Source organism: Myxocyprinus asiaticus, chromosome 25 (genome assembly GCF_019703515.2).
Source record: "Myxocyprinus asiaticus isolate MX2 ecotype Aquarium Trade chromosome 25, UBuf_Myxa_2, whole genome shotgun sequence".
NCBI classification, from domain to species: Eukaryota; Metazoa; Chordata; class Actinopteri; order Cypriniformes; family Catostomidae; genus Myxocyprinus; species Myxocyprinus asiaticus.
Genome location: NC_059368.1, coordinates 35,290,624 through 35,304,127, shown reverse-complemented (window position 1 = coordinate 35,304,127; position 13,504 = coordinate 35,290,624). Strand labels below are relative to the sequence as shown.

General features: G+C 35.2%; 1 protein-coding gene and 1 long non-coding RNA gene across 3 annotated transcripts in view; one reads left to right on the top strand and one right to left on the bottom strand.

Annotated features, from left to right (window-relative positions):
• Positions 1-5,453, bottom strand: part of LOC127416267 (uncharacterized) — a 31,721-nt gene extending 26,268 nt beyond the window's left edge. For both annotated transcript variants that reach the window (XR_007893080.1, XR_007893079.1), the window contains exon 1: positions 5,328-5,453. This is a non-coding gene — a long non-coding RNA (uncharacterized LOC127416267). The remainder of the gene's footprint in view (positions 1-5,327) is intronic.
• On the top strand, positions 5,015-12,797 carry LOC127416247 (prostaglandin E2 receptor EP2 subtype-like). Its single transcript, XM_051655489.1, has 2 exons — positions 5,015-6,308; positions 11,223-12,797. The coding sequence occupies exons 1-2, from the start codon at positions 5,523-5,525 to the stop codon at positions 11,514-11,516; spliced, it is 1,080 nt and encodes a 359-aa protein (XP_051511449.1). The 5' UTR covers positions 5,015-5,522; the 3' UTR covers positions 11,517-12,797.
• Positions 12,798-13,504: the final 707 nt, after the last annotated feature.

Genomic DNA, 13,504 nt, shown 5'->3' with positions numbered 1-13,504 from the left:
GACTACAGAAGCCTACATGTGTAGATACATTACCCATAAAAAGACTTAATATCCAATATCAATACTATTTTTATGTATTTTTATTTCAATATGCTGTTTTTAGCACGATGCGAGCACCGTCTTGGCTGCATAAATGCCACATGCAATTTTACCAGTTGTCAGGTCCCATGTCGTGTGAAACTGTCTTGTTTCATTTCTATTAGGCCTACATTGGATACATAGACCTACCCACCTTGATGTTTTCATCGTGCCAGCCACCTCGGTAGTTGATGTTTTACAGTAGTCTCTGTAGTAACATTCAAGCGTATTGGTTGACTGATGAGTGTGCCTGTGCACGTGAGTATGTGTGTGTGCGTGTTTGCTTAAACACAGTGAAACAACTCTGGCTACCTCTACGACTTCAGGGGCTAATACAGCTGCATGCAGACAGAGATGTGTTCATTAATTTCTGTTTTGTTGTTTATTTTTTTTTTTTCATTGCATCACAAATGTCATGGACTCGGCTGGACTCAGAAAAAAATCCAGAGTCCCAAAGGCTTAAGTCCAAGTCAAGTCCGAGTAAAAATGCATCAGAGTCCGTGACAAGTCCAAGTCCATTACAGGTCCGAGTCCAAACTTAAGTACCCGAACTCTACATGACATCATGACTATCAAGTCAGCACTTTCATAGAATTCCAAGTTTATAACTTGTAATTATGAGTTCTACGAAAATGTGAGCGCTTTTTACAAGTCGGTATCTCATAATTATGGTAATTCTGACATGACGTGAGTGTACCATATCACTGCATATGAATATCCATATTTCGTTACTAATAAAGTGTACCAAAAACAGTATACCAATGGATAGGGGTGTGCAGCGCAGCCATTATCTGTATTTGTATCTGTAGCTGTTATCGCAAAATTATCTGTATCTGTATTATTTGTATCTGTATCACACCCATTTTTAAAATGTAACTCTATTACATGTATAGTTTCTATATATAAAATATTCCTTGTATATGCCCATTCATAATAACATCTTAATAAAAACAAATATCAGTTATTCTTACTATGAGTATTATTCCTATATTACGGAAGCTCTGAACTGCACGGTGGAAAAAAAAAAAATAAGAGTGAAAAAAAAAATAGTCTCAGTTCTTTCCTGAGCCCAAGTCTTAAATTGTTTTCTCTCTTCCAAAATTTTTTCTTCTGTCTTCAAAAAAAAAAAAATAATAATAATTCTCTCTTCAAAAATTTGTTTTTTCTCTCTTCAAAATGTTTTTTTCACTCTACAAAAAAATGTTTTGTTCTCTCTTCAAAAATGTGTTTTTTTCTCAGGCTCAGGAAGGAACTGAGACACTATTTATTTTTTATTTTTTTCACTCTTATTTTTTTTTTTTTTTTCACCGTGTGGTTCAGAGCTTCCATACCTACCAATGGAGTAGAATGTCAGAATCCTCAGTTTTCATAAAAGAGTAAGCGAGAAATACCCGGATGATCTACTATTTCCGGCTAGATTCTGAAGTGCAGATCAACTGGACACTATTCCATCCCCAAATGCCAAGGGAGCTGAGGCATGTCACGTTCAAAATGCTGGATTTAAAAAAACGGATGAGAACCACGAGTGGGATGGCTCTTTTCAACTGTGAGAGCTATATATACCTGGAAAGTTGTTCCTTGTGCTTAAATGGTGCTTGTTTAATAAAACCAGAGTTCCTTATTTTTGCGGTTGTTGTTTTTACGTTATACATTAGGGACACGGGCCAAAGCCCACATTACCGGATGAAGTATGTCTATTCATACTACTTGCATGCATACCATGCGTACTGTTTTACCAGACAAGAAGGGGACTTGCACTGTGGCATCTCTGAGTTGCTCTCTCCTTCCCCCTGCTGGTTGGCTGACATTCCTGCCCTGTTAGGTTCCCCTGATCAGTCCTGGACTGGTTGCTGTTTTTTGCTGCTTGCCATTCCTTTTCCTGTGTTTATTCTTCAATAAAGACTTTTGTTAATTATCACCTACCTGTTTGGGTCCACTTCCCACTCAGCCTCATACCCCCCATAACAGATGTATATTTCCCAGCGTGAGTATTTGAGTCCAGCCAGTCTTCACATCAGGCGACAGTTTCAACAATGATAACACTTAAATAGGCCAAACTGTGATGAATGAGGGAAAAAAAACTGCATCACATTTGAATCATAACACATGGTGCAACTCATTCTCAATGCATTCACCATATTATAAACGTAATAGTCAGTCGAGCATTCACTCATCCCGAGAACGATAATGTACAGTCTTAGACCATCAGCCAGTTAACCTCCTTCAGAAGTTCCTGAAGATAATCAGAGTTCTTAGATGTATCATAATATATCCAAGCTAGTGTCCTCCATTTAGAACATTTTAAGACGCAACAATGTTTGGATGATGCTGTCAAAGGTACAGTAAGCTGAAAGACCTTTGTCCCTCTGGAGGATGGATCTTGAGTATCGCAGGGTGTTGCATAGTGTAGGTGACATTGTTGTCACGAAGTTGTCTCCTGAGCACAGTGAATTTTTGCCTTTTTCTGAACAATGTTGATGACATATCACGGAATATCATTATGGTAGAGATGCTTTAGGCGAGCTGGCTCTTTTCTCTTGCAGCATTAAGGGTTTTAACTGTGTCCTCGTACTTGAGCAAACACATCACGATAACTCGTGGCTTGCCGTTCTCAGCTGGTCGCTGCTGCAGGTTACGATGAGCTCTTTCAATTTCGTATACTTCATCATCCCTTCCTAGGATTTTAGGCAGCAATTCCTATAAAAAAGCTACGGGGTTTTTGCCCTCCACTCCTTCTGGAAATCTGACAAGATGCAGATTTTGGCACAGCGAATGATTTTCTAGTTCATCTATCTTGCCTCTCAGTTGTTTAATTTCGTCTTCGTTGGAGGTCTACTACCACGGTTTCAAAATCTGTCTGTCTAGTTTCAACCTCCACCATCTTTAGCTTCAATGATTGCTGTTCTTGTCAATTTTATCCATGGAATCTGTGATCTTGTTCAGATACCCATCAATTAGATTCTGTATTCTCATAAAGACCCTCTTCATTTCTACGTGAAACCAATGTGGCGGATCTAGCAATGCCAGATTTCCATCTTTTTTAATCGTCCGTTTTCTTAGAAATCGGCATGTTCAAGAAGCTATCCGACATTTTGTGAATGTCTCGCAGTAAAGAAAATATTTTACGTGATATAAAACATCTTAGAAGTTTTAGAAGGGTTTTTTGGGAGCTCCGTCTTACACACCTCCTCCCTGCTCAGTCAATCTCCAATTTAACTTTCACTTTAACATTCTTCTTCTTGTGTTTTTGGTGATTCACATTCTTCATGTAGGCGACCCCTACAGGGCAGGGAAAAAGAATTTCAAGCAAAAAAGGATTTAAATATTGATCTGTTTCTCACCCACACCTATCATATCACTTCTGAAAATATGGATTAAAACACTGGAGTCATATGAACTACTTCGTTGGTGCTTTTATGAGCTTTTTGGAGCGTCAACATGTTGGCACCCATTCATTTGCATTGTATGGACCTACAGAGCTGAGATATTCTTCTAAAAATCATAATTTGTGTTCTGAAGAATAAAGAAAGTCATACACATCTGGGACAGCATGAGGGTGAGTAAACAATGAGAGAACTTTCATTTTTGGTGAACTATCCCTTAAAGTGCTTAGATGGTGGAATGAATTTCAGTGGCAATAATATTGTGATGATCTTTGAAAGTGTACTCTATGAGCAGTTTTGTATTTACAGTTTTAATACAAGTTTGGAAATATCTGTTTGTGCCAAAAAGGGTAAATATTGTATTTTAATTCATTTCATTCAAATTCATTTAAAGTAATGTATGTAATGATTTGTGTGCTCATGAAATATAGAAGAAAGTACAATGTTCTTATAGCTGAATTAAGTTTAATAGAGTTCATCAAATGGTAAGGCTCATTTGCTTCTTAGTATTATCATCATGATGCCTTTAAGATATCAAACAGATTTCATACCCATTAGGGTCTAAAGCCTACAACCTACAATGGGGATAAGGCTCCGCGGGCCACGGGGTAAAAGGCTCCATTGATTTATTTTCTCACAAAACACTAAACAGCAACAAAAACTACCACAATACTTTCCTAAACACCTGTTTGTCACTATGCACTGCAATTTTTTCCTGATCCACAAGATCTTTGTGTGTGGTGTATAAAGTTTGATTTTGAGGCAATTTGATCTAAAAAAAAAATTCTATTTTTTAAAATGTTGAAAATGTATGTAGCTAATGTAAATCCCTGAAATTCACACATTTATTTTGAGACAAAATACTTTTTTATCATTTGCACTTTTAAGGTAAAAAAAATGCAAAAGTTTTTCCAATAAGTGAAAGGATAGTATTTGTGGTAAAAAGCCTCCCTGTTGCAGGGGCTAAAGGCTCATTTTAAACATTGTTTTTCTAAAGTGGACGGAATAGATTTGTTCTGAAATTTTTTTAAAGTGGGCTCACACTGACTGATCCAATCACAATGGAGATTAATTTGTTTATAAAATAAGATGTTATGAAATGCCAAATGTGTTGGAAATGAACAGGAAATGGTGCACCCTTTTCTGAAGTAGTTATTTTATTATTCTTGCTGTCAAAATTATTTGCATTATTTGACAAATTTTGCACTATAAATATTGCCCCTATATCTACACTATATCACTTTATACCCCCTAGAAGCCTTTTACCCCAAGTGTGGGGTAAAAGGCTCCCTCTACACCTTTTTTTAAAAGCTGAATTTTAATCAAAACAACCTTCTGTTATTATTTCTTTTCAAACAAATGTGTATATATATATATATATATATATATATATATATATATATATATATATATATATATATATATATATATACATATGCATTTGGCAGACGCTTTTATCCAAAGTGACTTAATTTTAGTTTTATTCAGAATGATTAAATTGAATGTATTAAAAAGCACTAACTTCTAACATACAGTTATATTGCTATTAATGCTGTTTTATGTGTGCTATTATTTTACTGTTATTAATTATTATTTTTAATTATTTATAATGAATTTTTGCTATTTGATTTAGCTTTTATTGTATTATTTGACCTATAATTATTATTTAATTTACATTTTACTTACTATATTATAGATTAAAAACACATTGGATTAAAAATTTGCATTTAATGTAAAAAATAAATAAATACAAATACAAATCACCTTTTAAATGATTTGATCAAAATGCATTTGATTAATATGTTTGTAAGTTGTAGTGAGTCATTAGCTGTGCGCATCAGAGAGCATGCTCTACCAAAACTCCACCTTATTGGTTGTGGTCGTTGCCCTTCTCATTTGAAAGTCATGGATTGTGCGTAAAAGTTCCACTTCACAATAAGTATGGATCCTCATTCCTCTCTGCAATGAGATATTCGTTGCCTTATCAAACAGACTTCTAATAGCATGGAATTATCCTAGGGTGGATAATTACAGAAAATAAAATAAAAAACAAAGTTTTTTATGGCGTCACACCCGAAAAACTACAGTTGCCATGGGCGCCTAAACGTCTCTTACGGATCTCCCACAACATCTGCGATCATGTTTTCAGCCGGTGTCCTTGGGAATGTAGTCGCCTTAATACTCTTGGAAATACGGCGGAGGAAGCAAACCGCATCCCTGTTCCAAGTCCTCGTCACATCGTTGATCATTACAGACTTGCTGGGAACTTTCTCCGTCAGTCCCCTGGTGATTACCGCGTATTTGAGGAACGAGTCGTTGCTCGGGATGAGCGGAAACCGATCGGTCTGTGAGCACTTCGGTTATGCGATGACATTTTTCAGCCTGGTGACTCTGGCCATTCTTCTCTCCATGGCTGTGGAGCGCTGGCTGTCCATAGGGCATCCCTACTTTTACGAGAAGCGCTTGACCAAACGGTGCGGGTACATCGCCGTCACCCTCATATACCTGGTTGGCGTTCTTTTCTGTGTCACACCTTTCCTCGGGTTTGGGAAGTACGTTCAGCATTGCCCGGGGACGTGGTGCTTCATTGACATGGACCTTGATGAGCGCGAACACAAAGTGTTCAATATAATCTATGCGTCTTGTTTGCTGGCCATGATCGTATGTACGGTTTTGTGCAACGCGTCTGTCATCTATCATCTTTTACTCATGTATCGAAGACACAAAGCGAACTGGAGCTCTACCCGGGGACACAGAAAGCATCGGTCCATCACGAAAGAGGTAGAACATCTGGTGCTGCTCGGGTTCATGACAGTCGCCTTCGTCATTTGCTCCCTTCCTCTTGTGGTAAGGTCTTTTCGCACTGTTGATTTCTGTCAGACATGGGTTTTTTTATTTTTTATTTTTCTTTTTTTACGCATCAAACTGTCACTTATAATAGCTAAGAATGTGAAGCAGTTTCCTGTTTCTATATGTTCTATGTAACACTTTAGGGTACATTAGCTATAGACGCATATAGCCCCCAAATATGTTTTGGCACTTAAGCCACACTAAAAAAAAATAAAATAAATGTATGCATTGCATTAGATAACAAGCTATCAAAACAAGTGACATTTATGTTAAATATAGCCTCAGGGTTGGGGAGTAAGGAAATACATATAAAGAGATTACATATTTAAAATACAAAAAATAAGTAACTGTATTCCACTACAGTTACAATTTAAATCATTGGTAATTAGTATACAGTTACATTCAAAAAGTATTTTGATTACTGAAGAGATTACTTTGCATTTTAATGTAATTTGTTTCATTTAATATTTAGTCCTTTCAGATGGAAAACATTTATACATATAAATGATGCGATCCAAAGAACGTTTGAACAGCGGTGAAACACTTTCTTATGATGTGTTACATTCATACGAGCAGACAGAGAAGTAAGTTTGAAGTAAGTTTGCAGCAGAAGAAATAAAAATAAACCTTGTGTAAATTGTCAGATTTACACTAAGCTAAAATGCTATTTCTAGCCATGTTACCAGGCACAATCATATTTTATTATCAAGAAAATTCACGTTAGATCATAATTTCTATTTTTCTAGTAAGACCTTTGATATTAGGGCAAAAATCATATTCTTGATAATAATTTTTGTATTGTTTTCCTGTAAAAATATCTAAAAATCCTTAAAACAAGATCAATTTGATTTATCTTGTTTTAGAAACAACACTGCATAAGATATTTAGGTTTTTCAGGGAATGTATTTTTAACATGTGTATTTTGTCTTACTGTACTGGCAGAGTTTTTATAGTCAAAACAAGTGAAAAAATCTACCAGTGCTGTAGGAGTAATCCAAAGTATTTAGAATACGTTACTGACCTAGAGTAATCTAATGGAATGCATTATAAATGACATTTTACAGCATTTATTCTGTAATCTGTAGTGGAATACATTTCAAAAGTAACCCTCCAAACCCTGAATATAGCAAACACTCACTTTGAAGCAACACATTTCACGTAAAGTCGCCTGTTAGGTTTAAAATCAATAAAACAATAGATATACTGTTTTAAACGAAGATTAGACATAAAGATATAGAACATTGTTTGTCACACTAGTGGATCATGTCCATACAAAATATTTTAGCCTATTTTTAAAATGTACACATTTCATAATAAAATTCTGTTACACTGAATTGTGTAATTTTTAACTAAATTAAATTAATAAAACTTTATTTTGTTAAAGGAATAGTTCACCCAAAAATGAAAATGATCTCATCATTTACTCATTCTTATGCCATCCCAGATGTGTATGACTTTCTTTCATCTGCTGAACTAAAATGAAGATTTATTAGAAGAATTTCTCAGCTCTTTTGGTCCATACAATGCAAGTGAATGGGTGCCAAAATTTTGAAGCTCCAACAATCACATAAATCAGCATAAAAGTAATCCATATGACTCCAGTCATTAAATCCATATCTTCAGAAGCGATATGATACAGTAGGTGTGGGTGAAAAACAAATTAATATTTAAGTCTTTTTTTTTTTTTTTTTTACTATTAATTCTCCTCCCTGCTCAGTCAATCTCCACTTTAACTTTCTCATTCTTCTTCTTGTGTTTTTGGTGATTCACATCTTCATACATATCTCCCCCTACTGGGCAGGGAGAAGAATTTCTAGCAAAAATGGACAAATTACTTTCATGCTGCCTTTATGTGCTTTTCGGCATGTCAACATTTTGGCACCAATTCACTTGCATTGTATGGACCTACAGAGCTGAAATATTCTTCTAAAAATCATAATTTGTGTTCTGCTGTAGAAAGAAAGTCAACCACTTCTGTGATGGCATTTCATTTTTGGGTTGAACTATCCATTTAAAGACTACTCAAATTAATGTACTCTGCAATAGCAACTGTGTAAACTTGAGGGTTAGTGACTTTATACATTCATTAAAAATAACCTTGGGACCAGTTGGTTAAAGTCTTCACAAAGATGGCTTAGAAAAGCTCTAGCATCACTTGTTTGCAGATGCCCATTGAAATTTTGTTATGTAATGCAATAAATGTAATGATAGGTTTGTCCAAATACTTTTAGGGGCCACTGTACTAAGCAAAAATATTATTAATTACAATAGTAAGAATTAAGAAATGTATTTCAAGCACCTACTAGAAATGATCACACTGTACTAAAGTGTTTTATGGTAATACACACACTGAAAACCCTAATAAGTTGCTCAATTGATTATGTAAACTTGTTCCCTCAATTGAAATGAGTAATGGCGTCTTCAAAACATGTGTAATTAAGTTCACTTAACTTGGTGATTATGTAGAATGAATTTAACTATTCAAGATAAGGTAACTAGATGCAAGTAGACTTAACTCAGATTTGCTTTTTAAATGTTGTTGGTTCTACTCAATAATTTTAATTCATACAATATCACAGCTTAAATAAAGATTATATATATATATATATATATATATATATATATATATATATATATATATATATATATATATATTTTTTTTTTTTTTTTTTTTTATTCTACACAGAAATGCATAGGCACCTGTACTTAAGTTCCACATGCACAAGGAGGACTAAAGCCCAAAGTATACTTCGGTTTTGATAGGAATGCTTAGCGAACCCTATCCAAGGGGCAGCCTTGGACTGGGAACAAAAATCGGCCATGATGTCAAGTTGTCGATCAGGGAGTGGGGGGGTTGTGGCAATGCGTTTCGCTGTCCCTTCATCATATCGTGACCCACTTTGGCATATTGTGACCCTGTTTCGCAGCCGGCCTACTGGGAAAAGTTCTGGTTCTTCCGGTGGCCAGTCCGCCTCTGCGCCAGCCTTTCAAAGTACACTTCAAGCATGCTACGACTGCTATGAGATGTTGGACTATTTCTCTTGAGGAGTTTAGACCCATAACGATGTCTTTGTATTCCTCAGACTTAAGTTATACAAATACAGTGAGGTATCTCCTTACCTCCTCAAACACACGTGCAACACTGATGTTTAACATCCACTGTTGTTGTTTTCACCTTCGTCTTCTGTTGTTTAGCGCAGATTTCATCTTCTTTTAATGCTTTGTGAAAGTGACGGCTCAGTTGCGAATTTTGCCTCCTTGTGGACCCACTAATTAGTACAAATAATTCAAGGCGTATGTGCATCCTGTGATCAAAGTACACGCGGTTAGAAAAATTGGGCCACACACGTTCAGTGCTCGAGAGCTCTGTTGGTGACGAAATGTGTGTCACGCGTCTTGTATGCGTATGCCTAGCATTTGCATCTGGCTTAAGTATACTTTGGGCTTTAGATAGAGTTATCAGGGTCCAACTTGACCAAGGGGGACACAGAGCACCCTAATGGTGACATCATACGAAACAACTATTTGCAACAAAACAACATAAATAATTCTACAAAAGAGCTAAAATCTCTTTGAATTCTTAATAACAGCTATTTAAGTAACAACTATATTAAGTTCACTTTGACCAAGGAAATGTAATTGTATATTTAAAGCGCAAGGCAATGTGGGTATCACTGTTCCCTCTAAGCTGCGCGCATGCGCAGCCGCACACTTTTGATATTACTCCATTGGAGATGGAAAAAACATACACACACTGAGCGCAGACTCAAAATGTGGGAATTCCTAGAGATATCTTGTATAGACCTTATTCACGCTAGCGCCATCTCTGATTTTTAATGGGAATGACAACAAGGCTGTGATGGGTAGATGTATAGACTTGGGCTTAAAGTGTTTTTGGATCATTCCACGGAATAAAGCATTGATAAAATATCTGTCCAAGAACATTCAGTATACAAAGTACTCCAGACAATATGAGTTGTGGAAAATAAGATGTGATCTAGTAGCTTAATACAGCTTTAGACCATTCGTGCTATTGATGAGATGTTAAGTCTATCCCTCACAGGCTTGTTGTCATTCCCATTAAAAATGGCATTAGTGTGAATAAGGTCTATTAGAGCTAAATGCATGCTCAGTGTTTCAACTGGAGTCTGTGTGAATCCAAGTATATTTAATAGCATATTAGCCTATATGTTTTTTACTGTGGTTTTGAAATTTCAAAAATCAAGAATTGTGAAATTTCACTGGTATTGGTACCAACAAAAATGTTGGTATATATATATATATATATATATATATATATATATATATATATATATATATATATATATATATATATATAATTCTGCTCAGGTGGCCAAAGGTTCCCCCCAACAGAAATAGGATTTGCTCAGCAACAACAAAAATTAGAGGGAACGCTGGTAGGTGTTCCCCATAGCCTCAATTTTGTACTCAATCTTTTGAGTTATTAACACTTAAAATCTTAAGTCTATGGATTTTTAAGAAAAATAAGTTTGAGGAACATACGTACTGTAGATATTTAAGTTATGAGCCCTACACTTGACATTTCAACTAAGTAATCATTTTTCTGATTTTTCCCATAATGATAACATTAGGGTTTACACTTGAAATGCACAGCAAACGTTAACCTAAAACTTGTGCCATTTGGTAACATCTACATTAACTGGTTTTATTCATGTCTAATATATGATTTAACATCACTAAATAAATCTAAATTCATTAGATTACACCAACAAAACAAATTTTAAGGGTTTAAATAATTTTGCATCAGGTAAAAACAGCTCCATAAAGTAACAAATGCAGATTACCACTTTTTCAGTGTTTGCAGAACATTAAATATTTATATGACAACACAACAGCATGTATTTTTACACTGTGTTTTTGTCTCCATAGATTCAAGTATACATTCATACCATCTTCAACCTTGAAAGTCATAAAAAGGATCTTATAGCCCTTCTTCTCTTATCGGCTAACCCCATCATTGACCCCTGGGTCTTTATCATCCTCAGTCCCCCAGTGCCTCGCCTGCTCTGGGACAAGATGTGCAAGAATTTAAAGTCCAAACCCACCCAAGAGAAGTTCATTTGTGTTCAACCACCGTTGTGTCAGTCAAGTCCACCTGGATGTCCACAAGTAGTCAATTTGCTGAAAGTTTACACAGAAATTCCAGGAACTGCTGACTCCTGATCCCTAAACCACTTTCAGTTTGTGGGAAGGATTGTGGAGCTATTGCTCAACTATAAATTGAAAATCATGGATGCTTAAATCCAAGTCCGACAGGTCCAGAGATGCGTTGTTACTGGAAATCTGAAACAGATGGATCTACCGTAAGACCTGACGATAGCACAAGTGTATGGTGTGACCCCCATAGTACTGTGTAGAATATAAAAGATAAGATTTTTTTAGCAAGGCAAACTTTTTCATAATTATTTATTCTATTTATTTATAGAGAGTTAAAAAAAAAAAAAAAAAAAAAAACAATTGTAAACAAATGTTCATCAGTAGGAAACATTTACTTTTTGATTGCAATATAATGCAAATAAATAGCCTGGGAAAATGTTTTGTTGATTCAACTCATTATATTTAGTGCCTTTTTTGCATGTTTTTTTTTTTTTAATTTTTTTTTAGTCTGACTTAATTGAATATGTTTTTCTCACAAATTAAAAAGTAATCTGAATTGATTGAATATACAGTAGTTGTAATAACTTCAGTTTATTTAGCTGAACTTAAATTGTATCTAGTTATAACAACTTCACTTTAGTTTACTGAATTTTAAGGCCTGCTGCTGTATAGTTAGTGTTCAGTGAACCTAACTTTAGTTGTCAAGTAAACCCTGCAAGTTTTGCACTGCAGTCTGTTGTCTTCTTGAGAAACATACTCCATAGATTTTGAGGCACATGGATGTCAACACTTGACACACAAACTTCAGTAATGTTGATACTCAACAAACATCATTAAGTAAAAGATGAGCTTTTAACATCACCACACAACTATTAATCAACAGTAATAACAAAAACAACAGCAGCAGCACAGGTAAAATCTGCAAATAGCACAAAAAAATCTAAAATCTTATTATTTATTCATGCTGCATTGCATGCTGGGAGCTGGTAAATCTTTGTTCAGACAACTTTGTTAAGCAAGTTGAGATGACAAATACACTTGTTGATTCAACTAAAGTACAAGCTGATAGAATCTCAACTTAATATGTTAAGTTGACTGTACAGTTTAGTTGTGTCAACTCAAAAAGACACCTTGATACAGCTAGATGTCAGATTTTTTTGTCACAGTGTACATCTACAGATTGGCGTGAAGACCCCTTCCTGTTTAAACTGCATGGGAAATCTGGTTCTCTTTTTCTGTTTTCATGCTACTTCGGTTTTCAAATCTGCATTCTGTTGCAGATACTGTAATAGCAAGTCATACCTTATTGTGAAAGAGCTTGAATAAACAGAAAAACTGTATACAGCATTATGACTAATGACAGCAATTTTTCAGAGGGAAGTTGAACAGCAGAGTAAGGGAAAAACAGTTTAAAAAAAAAACAAATCAAAACCATTTTATCAGCAAGATCGTAGGATAGACATTAAGCCTTCTGTGTCTTGAGCAACATTTGAACAAAATACAAATTTTGTATGACCTTTCATCTTGAGACTTACAACCTTGATTCTCTGAAGTCTCAAGAGACAGTTTTGTCAATATTCGTCATCGTATATGACTATTTATTAAAGGGATAGTTCACCCAAAAATGAACATTCCCTTGTTATCCCTCATGCCATCCCAGATTTGTATGACTTTATTTCTTCTGCAGAACACAAACAAAGATTTTTAGAAGAATATCTCAGCTCTGTAGGTCCAAACAATACAAGTATATGGTGTCCAGAAATTTGAATCTCCAAAAATCACATAAAGTCAGCATAAAAGTCATCCATAAGACTCAAGTGGTTTAATCCATGTCTTCAGATGTGATATGATAGGTGTGGGTGAGAAACAGATCAATATTTAAATCCTTTTTTACCATAAATCTCCACCTTTGACCAGCCTGACCAGTAGGTGGAGATACACACGAAGAATGCAAATGGCCAAAAAAAAAAAAAAAAAAAAAAAAAGAAGAAGAAGAAAGTGGAAGTGATAGTGGAGATTTGTAGTAAAAAAGGACTTTAATAATTATCTGTTTC